The sequence below is a fragment of the Diaphorina citri genome, unplaced genomic scaffold (assembly GCF_000475195.1).
Source record: "Diaphorina citri unplaced genomic scaffold, Diaci psyllid genome assembly version 1.1 scaffold1890, whole genome shotgun sequence".
Classification (NCBI taxonomy): domain Eukaryota; kingdom Metazoa; phylum Arthropoda; class Insecta; order Hemiptera; family Psyllidae; genus Diaphorina; species Diaphorina citri.
In genome coordinates, this window is record NW_007379316.1 from 21284 (window position 1) to 37862 (window position 16579).

General features: G+C 38.2%; 1 protein-coding gene across 2 annotated transcripts; it reads right to left on the reverse strand.

Moving 5' to 3' along the window:
* Positions 1–2079: 2079 nt before the first annotated feature.
* Positions 2080–13733, reverse strand: LOC103517561 (protein lifeguard 1-like). Of its 2 annotated transcripts, XM_026829607.1 has the most exons (4): positions 13225–13733; positions 13004–13125; positions 2449–2598; positions 2080–2207 (listed from the first exon to the last, which is right to left on the reverse strand). In XM_026829607.1, the coding sequence occupies exons 1-4, from the start codon at positions 13533–13535 to the stop codon at positions 2092–2094; spliced, it is 699 nt and encodes a 232-aa protein (XP_026685408.1). In that variant the 5' UTR covers positions 13536–13733; the 3' UTR covers positions 2080–2091. The 2 variants fall into 2 exon arrangements, with proteins under 2 accessions (XP_026685408.1, XP_026685407.1); XM_026829606.1 differs by lacking the exon at positions 2080–2207 and having other exon boundaries at positions 2324–2598.
* Positions 13734–16579: the final 2846 nt, after the last annotated feature.

A 16579-nucleotide genomic window follows, 5' to 3' on the forward strand; every position in this document is an offset into this window, starting at 1 on the left:
TGCATGGCTCTCATGAGCAACCTAAGGCCGGTCACTCACAGATCTAGGTCTGTCAGACAGTGTGTGGCGGAAAAAGCTATGACAGGTCACTGTCATATATGTACATTGGCCAAGTAGGTATGCTCCAAGGTAAATGGACTTGTAGACTGTAAACCCAAACCAAACAGAAATATCGATGTCAAAGCTCTATGGCATACCCCACAATCACACACTCTGACCCCAGCCAGCAGTCATACCTCTGGCACTTTGACACAGTATGTGACTGTACGGTGTAATATCTATCAGCGTTATTTCCAACACCACACTGGTTATTCTCAAAGCAATGACTATAGAACGAATGCTTTCAGTTAGTCATGTTTCCTCACACCCCACACTCGTCAGTTTAATCTCTCTACTTTTTCTTTTCTGATTCTTCTCGTCATACCTCTGGCACTTTGACACAGTATGTGACTGTACGGTGTACTATCTATCAACGTTATTTCCAACACCACACTGGTTATTCTCAAAGCAATGACTAGAACGAATGCTTTCAGTTAGTCATGTTTCCTCACACCCCACACTCGTCTCTTCGCCCCCATTTTTCCACCCATATCTTCCCATCCCATTGTCCTCCTCCTCCTTCCTTTTGCCCTTCCCATTTTCTGACATCCATTTCTTTTCTTCTCTTCTAAGCCCCCAGAGTCGTCAGACGGACTTAGTATTTAACGCCTCGAGTCTTTATAGGGTGGAAGATGATAGGTCCAAGTTGTGGTACTCATGATGTTGAACTTCTTGGGAGAGGTGCCTTTTTTTCTGAGTTTAAAAATGTCAATATTTCATTAGAATCTCAGGTGTCCCTGCTCCATTTCTCTCAAGATGAACCTGAGGCCATCAGTCACTCATACTCCGACTGTCGGGCAGATCTAGGGCTGTCAGACAATCGGAATTTCTCTCAAGATTAACCTAAGGCCGGCCAGTCACTTATGCTTCGACTGACAGGTCTGCCAAACAGTGGGAACGTGTGTGGCGGAAAAAGCTACAGGTCACTGAACACAGAAGTCATACATTGGCCAAATAGGTATGCTCGTGTAGAGTGTAAACCCAAACCAAACAGAAATATCGATGTCAAAGCTCTATACTCTATGGAGTCTATGGCTTACCCCATAATCACACACTCTGACCCCATACCTCTGGCACTTTGACACAGTATGTGACTGTACGGTGTACTATCTATCAGCGTTATTTCCAACACCACACTGGTTATTCTCAAAGCAATGACTAGAACGAATGCTTTCAGTTAGTCATGTTTCCTCACACCCTCAGTTTAATCTCTCTACTTTTTCTTTTCTGATTCTTCTCCTAGTCGGGGTATTATTTTGCTTCTCACATCATCTCACTTTATTTCATCTTTTTAAATCCTTCTAAAGCCAGGGATGACCTTTGCTCATGGGAGATATTTATCTTGTGTTTCTAATAGCTATAACTTATCTAAGAGAAGTTATCTTCCATTTCTGAAGACAGAGTCTTTAGGGAGAACCTTCTTAAATCTCGGAATTCCTTTTAAAGACAGATAGATGAGATGATTATGAAATATAAATTATGAGATTATGATGATCTCTTATGAAATATAGGGATGTAGCATCCACAACTGTGCACATTACAATGAAAATGTAATAATGTAAAATGGACATTACAATAGTAATAGGCTGTATAAAAATGGACGCGTTACATTAGATATTAAGGGACAGCCTTGAGCAATAAAATGATAAAAACCATTTCTTTCATAAATTTTAGTTTAGCCCGACTGTTAGTTTCAAAGGTCATCTCAGAATTGAAGAGTGATTACGCCCAAAGTAATCAGTATATATTCAAGGACAGCCTTGAGCAATAAAATAATAAAAACTATTTCTTTCATAAATTTTAGTTTAGCCCGACTGTTAGTTTCAAAGGTCATCTCAGAATTGAAGAGTGATTACGCCCAAAGTAATCAGTTTGGCTCCATTTTACTTCGATTAAGCTCCGAGCTACGTCTGTTTAATAAAACCAAGTTTTTACAGAACATCCCTGACTGTCGAAATGATACAACTGAGACACTCTCGTACTAGCTCCACTTTATTCCTGAGTCGACATGATCTGTAGAATACTTAGAAAGATCTGAATAATATCCACGTACAGATTCAACGCAGCAAAGATGTACTCTTCAGGTGACAAGGCATACTTGTGTTGTCCTCCCATCAACCCAAGTTACTTCGATTAAGCTCCGAGCTACGTCTGTTTAATAAAACTAAGTTTGTACAGAACATCCCTGACTGTCGAAATGATACAATTGAGACACTCTCGTACTTGCTCCACTTTATTCCTGAGTCGACATGATCTGCAGAATACTTAGGAAGATCTGAATGATATCCACGTACAGATTCAACGCAGCAAAAATGTACTCTTCAGGTGACAAGGCATACTTGTGTTGTCCTCCCATCATGAGCTGAGTGTCATACAGAAGATATAGGGAGAACAGGACAGCTCCTGCACAGCCCATGAGGAACACGAGTGTCTTGGAGGGGAAGAAAATGACAACGAGACTGAAGAGGAACATAACAAGGGTGGCGATGCAGAGGAAACCTCCCCAGACGGTGAAATCCACGGAGGTTTGGAATGAGAAGATGGTGATGGCCAGGCAGATGAGAGAGGTAATGGCCACAGCGTACAGGATCTGCTCAGCATCAAACACAACCGTGACAGAACCCTAAATTGGCTTTTTTGATTGAGGGAACTGTAACTGCCAAGGTCTTATTGTCCCGAAAGGGAAGAGGAATGGAAGACAGGATAGGAGAAAGCTGGCTGTTCCGAGAACGAAGCTTATGTGTTTAGGATAAAAAAAACACCACAGGCGGTAATCGAACCCACGACCTAGCGCTTAGAAAGCTGACGCACGCTAATTAGACTGGCTTAAATTGGCTTTTAAAAACCTGACATCAATATTTGGCCCACGTTACCATAACAATAAATTTTATTGACACCAAAGAAAATATTTCGGGGGTCTTTGAACTTTCTCGAGAAAAAATTTCTATCTCACGCTTGTGTCGTTTGACGTTATGACTCGAGAAAAAGTCACTTTTCTTTCAATAAGAAGATGTTAGAGTTGAATGTCAACCTATAACTTGAATTAGAAAAAAAAACCTATTGCAATCTAAGTATTAGGTACCTACATACAATTCCATACTAGGTATATACATATAGGTATGTAAATAATACATTATTAGTAGGTATCTATGTATATGATGTATAGGTACTTAGGTAGGTACCTTCCTAAGCCTTTGTATCAGTTTCAGCAATTTCCAATTTAAATTTTCAAAAGATAGGTATTACCTACATACCAGTATTGTACTCGCTATACTGTTTTCAGCACTGATTAGTGAAATATTTCGCTTCAAGCGGTTCACTCTTCTCTAATTAATACTGCTTATTGCCCATATTGCTATTCAAAATTCAAATCAAATGGGAATTTCAATCGCCGTGACATACATAGTTGACACCACAGGAACGACGAGATGGCTCAAAGGGTCAAATGTACTCATTATTGCCGATGAGACCACAATCTAAATTTAACCTTTGCTTTTGTTTAAATGAAATTATTTGATTTAGGTACTCTGCTCTGCTGGTGGATGTGCCGAAATTACTAAATTTTCTATAGGACCATGAGTCAACCGTTGGGGTCTGGCTGGGAGGACTTTAAACAGGGAGTAGACTAGCCTGGTCTGGCTGGGGGATGTTAAATAGGGAGCATACAAGCCTGGGATTTCCCTTTCTAAAGAATTTGCAAAGCTTGAGTACGAAGGACATCAGCTTATAAATGTTGTCCCCTTAGCATTTTTTTAGTCTCTATAAGTAAGTAGCTTTTTTTCTCAATAATGGAGCAGTTGCAGTTGGGTAAAAATTATGAATAAAAGGTCGATTCCTACGTAAAAAGTTGTGAAAAATCCAACATCAGCTTATAAATGTTGTAACCAATATGTCAGCCCAAAAGTGGTCAGCTGATCAGCCTAGGGCTGGAGCTGATAGACAGCTGACAAAATCTCCGTTGTTACAGTTGCCTCTATCAAACCTTTTTTTGTTCAAATCAAACAAATCAAAAAATTTGCTTATGTAATATCTAAATATTAAGCAAAGCGGAGTTTTTGTGTGAACCTCAATACTAAAAACAACGGGAGTATTCACTCAACTCTCCAGACGGAGTTTGAAGGATAAACTTTTCTCCAATCAAGATACTAATTCCTAATGGAACTTTCATGCCCAATTGTGAGTAAGTTAGCTGTCATATCCAATTTTTTTTCCATGGCAAAGTGTGAGGGAGAAAGCCTGTCAAAAGTGAAATGGATATGAAGAAAGTGGAGGAGGGAGAGGGAAATTGAGGGGAAGGCGTGAGGAGAAATTTCCAGAAGAGGGGAGGTTGCTAGGGAAAAACATACGTCAGGTTCTGATGGCTATAAAAGTATAAATGTTGTTTTAATTCTCCATGGAGGAAAGAAAAATAATGCTATGAGAAAAGTAACATAGAAAAAAAAATGGTATGTATGAGGAATTGTACGTACGATGTAAAAAGTGAACTAGGCAACGTATTCAACGAATTGACCGTTTAAGCAGCGAACACCAACGATGAGAAGTAAAACGCTTGAAGAGTTAACCATCCAAGGAATTCAGTGGAAAAAAAAACTTCTTAGATTCTTCAAATGGTGTACCTCCACATTGTAAAATTGTACTGATATTGTCTTCTATGAGTATTGAAGTATCTAAAGTTGCCAAAGACTTAAAGTACTTTTTTGGAAGCTATTCTCATAAAGTACGCCGAGGAGGGAAAGGTGGATCTTCACAAAGTAACCGAAAAAATGAAGTTGACATTGAGAGGACTTTATCTTGACATTGAGAGGACTAGTAGGTAAATCACCTAAATTTGCGGAAAATCCTAAAAAGCGACATCCCAAAATAACATAGAGGTAACAATGCTACTGTAGACTTGGGAATCAGAGAGGCTCACGGACTTACTCCAATCCATAAAATTGCAAAAATACAAGACAAGACAAAAATACAGGCAAAAATAATGGGACGATTAATGGGAATAAAGGAACTCTTTCAGTCCTATCTTCCTATCCCAGAAGGCTAAACATAGTTATACCTTCATTGTATTTGCTTCCTTCCTATGTTTAATGCCCATAAATTATCCCTAACAACCCTTTTTTTCTGACCTCTTTATTTTTCGAAAGCAAACGGGGAGGCGTAAACCAATTGAAGAAAATCTTCTAAGTGGAAAGCACACTCAGACACGGATAAGAGGGGGCATTAGCAGAGTAAAAATATTATTGAAATATGGAAATGGATTGCAAAGGGGGCACTTAGTAATGCTATGATATCCACTATAGTTGTGAAAAGGTTATGCTTTAACGCAACTAAATTCACGATTTGATAATTTGATTGACAGATTGATTAACTTGAAAATTTACAACGTCTACTCGAGCTTGGTAACAAGACACAATAATAAAATTGATTCAAACATGAGAACCACAGGAATAGTAATACGCACATTATTGGTGGAATAAACAGGAGGGCGTGGATTCAATTCCGGCCGCGGTATGGAATTCAATCCTCAATATAATTTGAGAATTTGATCACAATAATAGTAGTAGCCTACTGCTGGAGTAAAGGGACTTTTCAGTCCTATCGTAGTATATAAGCACTATTATTAATCACTATTATTATTATTAATAAAATTGATTCAAACATGAGAATCACAGGAATAGTAATACGCACATTATTGGTGGAAGTGTTCAATTTACCATTTTAAATTCACTGAGGATTTGACAACCGTTTAGTGAATGAAACAATTTTACAAGACAGGGAATATTTTACAAGACCAAGTTCTATTGGTGGATGTGACAAGTCTACCACAACTTTACTTTTCATGAATAAAATAAGTTAACCCTAACAACTAACAAGCATAATGGGTACATGCTATTCAATGGGTTAGTCAAGATAATCCCTGGGATTATTGCCTTTTCTTAGGAAATGCTTTAGATAAATATTGATAGAGAGAGAGAGAAAGAAGGATAGAGAGAAAGATACAGAGAGAGAGAGAAAGAGAGAGAGAGTTGTTATTTACAAGTTTATTCAAAGAAGACATCTTGTATTAAGCTAATAACATGGAAGGAGACCCAGTAATACTGAGGGGTCTCAGTCATACAGAGAGATCTTTCATAATTAAGATCAATTAAGAAGGCGCCTACTAGAGGTCCAAAACACTTACTGGTTACTAGTATAGTCAGTATTAGCAAAATAAGCACCTACATAGCAGACTAGCAGGCAGTCAGTATTAGCTAGTCAGAAAAATAAGTAACAAACTGGCAGACAATGTCCTATTCTACACTACGCTGTTTTCTGACCTACCTCGGTGGTGTAGTGGTCAAGGCGCTCGCCTGGTAAACAGGAGGGCGTGGGTTCAATCCCAGCTGAGGTATGGAATTTTATCTATATGTATACTATATGCCATTATGTTTGTATAGCCATATATTAGGTAGGTACATGCTACATAGGTAGTGTGATGGGTGTGTGGTGTGTGTGTGTGATGGGTGTGTGTAATGATGGATGTGTGGTGTGTGTGATGGGTGTGTGGCGTGTGTGTGATGGGTGTGTGGGTGTGGGTGTGGTGTGTGGGGGTGGTGTGTGTCTGTGTGGTGGTCCCGTACAAAGGGCGGGTCAACCACTAGTAGGTACATAATTATTTGCGTGGGAATTTATCGTATAATACCCTCTTCCCCCCCCCTCCCTCTTTCTCTCTCTCTCTTTTGTATTTCCTCTCACTCTTTTTTTCAATACATCCTATTTCCTACTTTAACGATATAACTATGTACCTACTTGTCTTTCTTTGTCTTCTTCTTTTCTCTCCTTCTCCTTCTCCTCCTCTTTTTTATTCTTCTTTTTCCTCATCCTTTTTCAATGCATCCTGTATTCAATACATCTAACTCTTTTTATTCCTTTCTTCTTGACGTGAGAGAAAGAGAAAATAGCCTTTTTATAAACTTTGCTATATGGTAAATGGTATATGTATACTATATGCCATTATGTTTGTAGCCATATATTAGGTAGGTGCATGCTACATAGGTAGTGTGATGGATGTGTGGTGTGTGTGATGGGTGTGTGGCGTGTGTGTGATGGGTGTGTGTGGTGGGTGGGTGTCACTCGAAAAAAAATAAAATGGTGTGTGGTAATTATGTATACTATATGCCATTATGTTTGTAGCTTTATATTAGGTAGGTACATATTTGGGTGGGAATTTATCGTATAATACCCTCTTCCTCCCCCCCTTTCTCTCTCTCTCTTTTGTATTTTCTCTCACTCTTTTTTTTTTTAATACATCCTATTTCCTACTTTAACGATATAACTATGTACCTACTTGTCTTTCTTTTTCTTCTTCTTTTCTCTCCTCCTCCTCCTCCTCTTTTTTATTCTTCTTTTTCCTCATCCCTTTTCAATGCATCCTGTATTCAATACCTACATCTAACTCTTTTTATTCCTTTTTTCTTGCACTCATATGTGTATCTACATTTCTCTCTCTCACTCTCTCCTCCTCTCCTTCTTCTTCTTCTTTTTCTCTCTATTTCTCTCACTCCCCATTTCAATACATCCTGTTTCATTCACTCCGCTCGTTCTCCGTTCTCCTCTTCTTGCACTCATATGTGTATCTACATTTCTCTCTCTCACTCTCTCCTCCTCCTTCTTCTTCATCTTCTTCTTTTTCTCTCTATTTCTCTCACTCCCCATTTCAATACATCCTGTTTCATTCACTCCGCTCGTTCTCCGTTCTCCTTTTCTCACACTCATATGTATGTGTAACTGCTTCTTTTTTCCTCTGTTTTTTTCTTCCTCTCTTATCTTCATTCTCTCCCTCTGCACTCTTTACTCTCAATTCTCTCGCCCATCTTCCAAATTTCTCTCCCATTCCTCCAGTTTTCTCAACCTCCCAGATTTCTCAACCTATTCTCCTAGTTTTCTGTTTTCTCCATAATGTTTAAATTGTGCTCACGGATTTCTCTCTCTCTCCTATTCGCTCCACGTTATTTGTTTCCATACAACAACATCAACGTGCAAGATTTACTCTCTTTCCTGAACAATTTACTAAGCAGCGTTTACACTAACGATATTGATCGAGCATAGTGTAGACTCTGCTTGGGTTTTCCAAAGCAGTACTGAATCATTTTAATCAATTGTAAAGTTATTCCTCTCAGTCTAGGTAGCTTGGTTGCTGGTAGCGCATCTACCTTGTAAGCGCTAGGCTGCTTGTTCGAACGGAAAATGTTCGTTCTCGGAACGGCTGGCTTTCTCCTATCCCGTCTTCCTTCTTTCGATTTCGGGAAGATAAGACCTTAGCAGTTCCCTCTATCAAACCTCTCGGGAAAAAAAAAAGCAATAGACTTCTTAAGCAATAGACCCTAACTTGTGGCCACTTATCACTTAGAAAAAAAAAGAAAAAAATCAGTGTAGCTTTCATGGATAATACGCCATTGGTTAGGTATCTATATATGTACTATTAGAAAAGGTACCTACTGACTACTAATATTAATACTACTATTAGTTCTTGTTGTATGGGAACGCACGGTGAATAAAAAGCCTCGTTTTTCCATAAGGAGAAATTGGGAAACACACACGGGGAAGAAAAGAACGTGATGAAGAATAAATAAACGAGATGAGAAAACGACATGTGAATTCCAAAACGATTGGTGCAAACGGTTTCTTTTTTTTTTGGGAAGGAGAAAGAGTGAACAAACTCGCACAATGGTGTACCTACCTACCGGAAGACCCCTACACACCCCTCAGTACACCTGACAGACCGGCTCCGGTTCACTTGTCTGTCAGGCATACCGGAACGTCTATAGGTTGCCTTAGCATTTGCAACATACATATAGTTAATGTCTTTTCTCTTTCTCTTTCTCTCTCTTTTTTTTTTCTCTCTCTCTTTGAGAAATGTTTGGAAATGCGGTAAATTCGAAACGCTAAAAACAAACAGAACTGGGACAACCCTCTCTCGGTTAAAGAGTTTCTCCTTCCCTTCTTATATGTACTCTTATCTTGCCGTGCAATTTAAAGCCATTCAAATGACTGTGTAAGTTAAAGCTTTTAAGCTCCGTAATTTAATTTGTACCAACCTTTTTTTTAATACGGGAGCTAAGTACCGCATCTGGCCCCATTAACTTCCTAAGCTGGATACGAATTTGTCCCCTCCCCTGGGCGAAAACTAGGTTAAAGGTTGCTATAAGGAAAGGACGTCACTATTTGTGTATTTGGACGGCACGCGGCGGAAGTATAAAGGTGGCGTTCCGATAAACATTAGTCAAGAGTTTTTTGCTATCATACTTCATACAGGACACAAAGTTGCCATAAATGTTGCTGATATATTTACCTATATTAGAAGATTCGCCATTCAAGTAGACAGTGAGGGAAAACTAATTGGTTATTTGTCACAAATTTGATCTCAACAAAGCGTTTGATGTGATAGGACTGGTAGGAGAAGTATCGAAGTGGGGGTAAACGCAGAATAAAAGTACAAAATGACAACAAAAGTACAAAATGACATAAAATTTTACAAAACATTACAAACGGCGGAAGTGTAAGATTCTAATGTTTGCATTACAAACTTTGTAGTTTGTAGGTTTTTACTAAGCTTTGCTGTGAACATTCTTGGACATGAAGATTTAAAAATATTAAGATCCAGCTTGAAAGTAAGTTTAAACATTAGTCAAGAGATTTTTGCTATCATACAGGACACAAAGTTGTCATAAATGTGGCTGATATATTTACCTATATTAGAAGATTCGCCATTCAAGTAGACAGTGAGGGAAAACTAATTGGTTATTTGTCACAAATTTTGATCTCAACAAAGCGTTTGATGTGGTAGGACTGGTAGGAGAAGTATCGAAGTTGGGGGTAAACGCAGAATGAAAGTACAAAATGACAACAAAAGTACAAAATGACATAAAATTTTACAAAACATTACAAAATGACAACGGGAAACGAAGAACATGACGAAGAAAAGTCTAAAGTTTTCGGAAAAACCAGGTTTGATTAATGGGGTAGGCGCGGTAAACACGACTCTGGCAAAACTTTCCGTGTAGGGTTGTGTATGTGTTTCAGGAAACTAAGTCGACAAGTTTCAGATTTCGAGGAAACTTTCGTTTTGAGCGAGAAGACGTCACGTGATTTATCTCCGAGGAAATTAATGAGAAAGTTTGGGAAACGCGGCCTGTAATGTATTCTACGTGATGCCTTATCTGTGAAACAACCTAGGAGATCTTGGGTAAACTAGTTGGGAAACGAATGATTAATGCGGAAAATTTAGCTGTTGAGAAATGGGGTGTGAGAAGTAAGATCGAATATCGGCCTGAAAATGTTGATGAAAGTTTGGACGACAAATGGGAATTAGCAGTTAAAGTCAGAATTTTGGCACCAATAATGTGCACCCAGATATGAAGTAGTTTATCATTTGTCAACATTTCTAGTAGGTACCTATGTGGGGAGGTATCACAGAAAAAAATTGTCAAAAGAAAAAAAAAGGCCAATCACAACTTTACCTCGAACTTAGTTGTACAGACATTCATGAAATTCAAAACTGGTCCGCTGTTCATGTCCAGTTGAGAAACCCTGTATTAATTGAAAATATTGAAATAAAGCACTTTTACTTTATTTATTAGTCAATAGATTAAATTATTATTGTTCAAAACTATTGTTTCGAACAAAATAAACCACACGGATTTTATCTATTTTCACACCGCAAATGCTTTTACTGCCCCGGCCCCGGCCCGTCCGAGTTTTTTCCATTAATAAAATTAAATCCTCTTGTCAACAGATTATGTGTAACGTACTGGATAGAAATAAAATTGCATTGGAAAATTCCCACTTTTACTTTATAGTTTATTGTACCTAAATTGGCTTTTTTGATTGAGGGAACTGTAACTGCCAAGGTCTTATTGTCCCGAAAGGGAAGAGGAATGGAAGACAGGATAGGAGAAAGCTGGCTGTTCCGAGAACGAACCTTATGTGTTTAGGATAAAAAAAAAACACCACAGGCGGTAATCGAACCCACGACCTAGCGCTTAGAAAGCTGACGCACGCTAATTAGACTGGCTTAAATTGGCTTTTAAAAACCTGACATCAATATTTGGCCCACGTTACCATAACAATAAATTTTATTGACACCAAAGAAAATATTTCGGGGGTCTTTGAACTTTCTCGAGAAAAAATTTCTATCTCACGCTTGTGTCGTTTGACGTTATGACTCGAGAAAAAGTCACTTTTCTTTCAATAAGAAGATGTTAGAGTTGAATGTCAACCTATAACTTGAATTAGAAAAAAAAACCTATTGCAATCTAAGTATTAGGTACCTACATACAATTCCATACTAGGTATATACATATAGGTATGTAAATAATACATTATTAGTAGGTATCTATGTATATGATGTATAGGTACTTAGGTAGGTACCTTCCTAAGCCTTTGTATCAGTTTCAGCAATTTCCAATTTAAATTTTCAAAAGATAGGTATTACCTACATACCAGTATTGTACTCGCTATACTGTTTTCAGCACTGATTAGTGAAATATTTCGCTTCAAGCGGTTCACTCTTCTCTAATTAATACTGCTTATTGCCCATATTGCTATTCAAAATTCAAATCAAATGGGAATTTCAATCGCCGTGACATACATAGTTGACACCACAGGAACGACGAGATGGCTCAAAGGGTCAAATGTACTCATTATTGCCGATGAGACCACAATCTAAATTTAACCTTTGCTTTTGTTTAAATGAAATTATTTGATTTAGGTACTCTGCTCTGCTGGTGGATGTGCCGAAATTACTAAATTTTCTATAGGACCATGAGTCAACCGTTGGGGTCTGGCTGGGAGGACTTTAAACAGGGAGTAGACTAGCCTGGTCTGGCTGGGGGATGTTAAATAGGGAGCATACAAGCCTGGGATTTCCCTTTCTAAAGAGGCTATTCCGTTTCTCGGAAACTGAAATTTACACCCTCCATAATTCTTTAGAAAAAGGCCAAGTTCTACAAAGCCCCAAGTGTTTTGTATGTAATAAAAAAAAGAAAGGGAGAACCTTCTTAAATCTCGGAATTCCTTTTAAAGACAGATAGATGAGATGATTATGAAATATAAATTATGAGATTATGATGATCTCTTATGAAATATAAGGATGTAGCATCCACAACTGTGCACATTACATGAAAATGTAATAATGTAAAATGGACATTACAATAATAATAGACTGTATAAAAATAGACGCGTTACATTAGATATTCAAGGACGGCCTTGAGCAATAAAATCATAAAAACCATTTCTTTCATAAATTTTAGTTTAGCCCGACTGTTAGTTTCAAAGGTCGTCTCAGAATTGAAGAGTGATTACGCCCAAAGTACCTAATCAGTTTGGCCCCAAGTTACTTCGATTAGGCTCCGAGCTACGTCTGTTTAATAAAACTAAGTTTGTACAGAAGATCCCTGACTGTCGAAATAATACAACTGAGACACTCTCGTACTTGCTCCACTTTATTCCTGAGTCGACATGATCTGTAGAATACTTAGGAAGATCTGAATAATATCCACGTACAGATTCAACGCAGCAAAGATGTACTCTTCAGGTGACAAGGCATACTTGTGTTGTCCTCCCATCATTCTTCTTCTTTTCTCTCCTTCTCCTCTTTTTTATTCTTCTTTTTCCTCATCCTTTTTCAATGCATCCTGTATTCAATACATCTAACTCTTTTTATTCCTTTTTTCTTGCACTCATATGTGTATCTACATTTCTCTCTCTCACTCTCTCCTTCTCCTTCTTCTTCATCTTCTTCTTCTTCTTCTTCTTCATCTTCTTCTTCTTCTTCTTCTTTTTCTCTCTATTTCTCTCACTCCCCATTTCAATACATCCTGTTTCATTCACTCCGCTCGTTCTCCGTTCTCCTCGGCGATGCAGAGGAAACCTCCCCAGACGGTGAAATCCACGGAGGTTTGGAAGGAGAAGATGGTGATGGCCAGGCAGATGAGAGAGGTAATGGCCACAGCGTACAGGATCTGCTCAGCATCAAACACAACCGTGACAGAACTGTTAGTAGAAATGTTCATGATAATACCCATGACTCCCCTAAACTTGTCCTTCTTCAGGATAAAATCCGCCTTGAACGGAAACACAACCGTGACAGAACCCAGTGTGATGCCTTGCACGATGGTGAACAGCATGAGGAAGACATAGTTGAGAGGATAAGAGCGGCGGAGGTCCTGGAAGCAAGCCATGGCCATGAGAAGGACAAACGCTAGGAGGTTCATGAACCAGAAGAAACCCATGTTGGAGACGACGAACATCTTGAGGTCAGGGTTGAAGAGGAAGAGACTTATGATGGCCGTGGTGATGGCGAGTTGAACCATGAGGATGCTGTACACCTTGCGGACGAATGCTTGACGGACAGAGCTCTCCTTGAAGTCACTCCTGCCCATGAGGGATTCGTAGTTCATCATGCTGATGGGGTTTGTATTCCAATAGTAGAGTCAGATAAAGAACTTTTCCCAAATATGTTGAGATGAAGACGCGCTGGACTTTTAAGGGAAATATGTCGAAAATTAAAATGATAGGGATAAATAAACAGGTTAAAAATATAAAAATCAATTTAAAACACTATTGAAATAATGGTCTATCCACTTTGCGAGTAGCCGTCACTAAGCTGCTATCATGTGTAGGGGATAAATAAACAAGTTAAAAATATAAAAATCAATTTAAAGCACTATTGAAATAATGGTCTATCCACTTTGCGAGTAGCCGTCACTAAGCTGCTATCATGTGAATAATAAATTCTAAGCCAAAATAAATCAGGGTATAAATAAACAAGTTAAAAATATAAAAATCAATTTAAAACACTATTGAAATAATGGTCTATCCACTTTGCGAGTAGCCGTCACTAAGCTGCTATCATGTGAATAATAAATTCTAAGCCAAAATAAATCTGCTGCCATTAACCTACGCAACTCTGGCATAACATTTTTCATACAAAATTACAAATCATACAAAGGTGTACACTGTACAAGTAGCTGAACTTGGAATGCAATAAAATAATAGTTCAGAAGTTAACCTACGCAACTCTGGCATAATATGATACATTTTTCATACAAAATTACAAATCATACAAAGGTGTACAAGTACCTGAACTTGGAATGCAATAAAATAATAGTTCAGAAGTTTTTTTTTATTGATTTATTTAGATTTATTAGAGTGTGCCTAAAATGCTTTCCACAGGAAAAAAATTACAGAACTTTTTTTCTGAAAACATCTTTTCAAATCACGTTCCTCCTGGATTAAGAATGTGATTATCCTATCAAAAATTGATGCCGTACAAAAAAAATCCAGAACTTTTTTTCTGAAAACATCTTTTCAAATCACGTTCCTCCTGGATTAAGAATGTGATTATCCTATCAAAAATTGATGCCGTACATTACGGACTCAATTTGAGAGACATCATTTTCAATGGCCGAACGGGAGCGTCGTTGTTCGAAAAATAAATAAAAAGAGACTTTTTCGTTGGAGGGACTTTTTTCGTCGGAGCACTTTACACCAACTGTCAGCCTCCTCACTTCCATAGACACACATGTTTCGTTATTTTCTTTATGACTTTCTAATATTGTGTCCTACTTGGAACGGGTAATCAGGCGCGATGGCAATTTGCTGGGACATCTGGTCTCGTTTGGAGACAGTAAATGAGATCGGATTTTGTTCTCCTTTGTCTTTTCCACTCTTTATGACTTTCTAATATTGTGTCCTACTTGGAACGGGCAATCAGGCGCGATGGCAATTTTCTGGGACATCTGGTCTCGTTTGGAGACAGTAAATGAGATCGGATTTTGTTTTCCTTTTGTCTTTTCCAAATTAAGTTGGTTCAGTCTTTTCCAAGTTCTCTTCTGTCAAATCTTCAGTTTTGAACCCTGTATTCCTGTTGAATCCTTGACGTTCACAGTGTGATCATACACTTCTTGGAAGTATTGAGCTCCTGCTATTTGTATTTTCCAAGTTAGCTCTGCTCTATCTTATATTATAAGAACGAGATCCATTCACTCATTCACATTTCACATTTCACACACTGATCGCTCTATCTCTAGAACCACAACACGTCTTTTCCAAATTAAGTTGGTTCAGTCTTTTCCAAGTTCTCTTCTGTCAAATCTTCAGTTTTGAATCCTGTATTCCTGTTGAATCCTTGACGTTCACAGTGTGATCATACACTTCTTGGAAGTATTGAGCTCCTGCCATTTGTATTTTCCAAGTTAGCTCTGCTCTATTTTATATATTTTCCAGTCAAGTGTGAAAGGTGGAGAAAAAAATAGGTGAATAATGCCCTATTTTTCCTGGCCTAGATTTTTCCAATCTGTGAGCTAATGAATAAGTGTGTCTTTTCCAAATTAAGTTGGTTCAGTCTTTTCCAAGTTCTCTTCTGTCAAATCTTCAGTTTTGAATCCTGTATTCCTGTTGAATCCTTGACGTTCACAGTGTGATCATACACTTCTTGGAAGTATTGAGCTCCTGCCATTTCTATTTTCCAAGTTAGCTCTGTTCTATTTTATATGTTTTCCAGTCAAGTGTGAAAGGTGGAGAAAAAAATAGGTGACTAATGCCCTATTTTTCCTGGCCTAGATTTTTCCAATCTGTGAGCTAATGAATAAGTGAGTGTGTACGTGAGTTTCAGATCTCTTTCTCTTTTGACCTATATCTTCCCTCTTTTCATCCCTATTTTTTGCTACCCCTATTTGGGCTCCTGGTGAAAACTATTTCTATATATTTTTTTCCTAACAAAACATCCGCTTGCCTACCAAGTTTATAATATATTTTCTTCTCTCTCTCTCTCTCTCTCTCTCTCTCTCTCTCCTCCTCCTCCTTCTCTTTTCCTTTCATCCTCCTCTTCCCCTCTTAATCCTCTCTCTCTCCATTTTCATTTTCTTTATTATGAATTTATGATTTTCTAAAATATTTTCCTTTTAGTATTTCAAAAGGAGGCTTTTTCCTCGTAATAATTTTTTAATACTTTGAAGCAAAAGAGATTCCCTCTCCTCTCCCTATGAGCTCGGCTCTTTTCCAGCGTGCAATTTTCAAATCAAAAGGAATTTCCATCTTTCAAATCTTAATACGAAGTTCTATTCAATGTTTATCTCTGTGCTTGCCTAGGCCTTCGTGCTGCAAGATCTTTGCTGAAAGGTCATCTCCATGATATGCTCGACGTTTACATTCTGTTTAATCAGGATTATAGTCCCACTTTTCCTTCGCCCCCATTTTTCCTCCCATATCTTCCCATCCCATTTTTCTCCTTCCTTCTGCCCTTCCCATTTTCTGACATCCATTTCTTTTCTTCTCTTCTAAGCCCCCAGAGTCGTCAGACGGACTTAATGTTTAACGCCTCGAGTATTTATAGGGTGGAAGATGTAAGGTCCAAGTTGTGGTACTCAAGATGTTGAACTTCTTGGGAGGTGCCTTTTTTCTGAGTTTAACAATGTCAATACTTTATTAGAATCTCAGGTGTCCC

What these genes read in the sequence shown, in the direction of transcription:
- LOC103517561 (XM_026829607.1), bottom strand. Translation starts at nt 13,535, where the DNA reads ATGATGAACTACGAATCCCTCATGGGCAGGAGTGACTTCAAGGAGAGC. An exon ending in GTGCAAGGCATCACACTGGG is followed by an intron (nt 13,126 to 13,224) that starts TTCTGTCACGGT and finishes TTCTACTAACAG; the next exon opens with TTCTGTCACGGTTGTGTTTG. An exon ending in GGATTTCACCGTCTGGGGAG is followed by an intron (nt 2,599 to 13,003) that starts GTTTCCTCTGCA and finishes CCGTCTGGGGAG; the next exon opens with GTTTCCTCTGCATCGCCACC.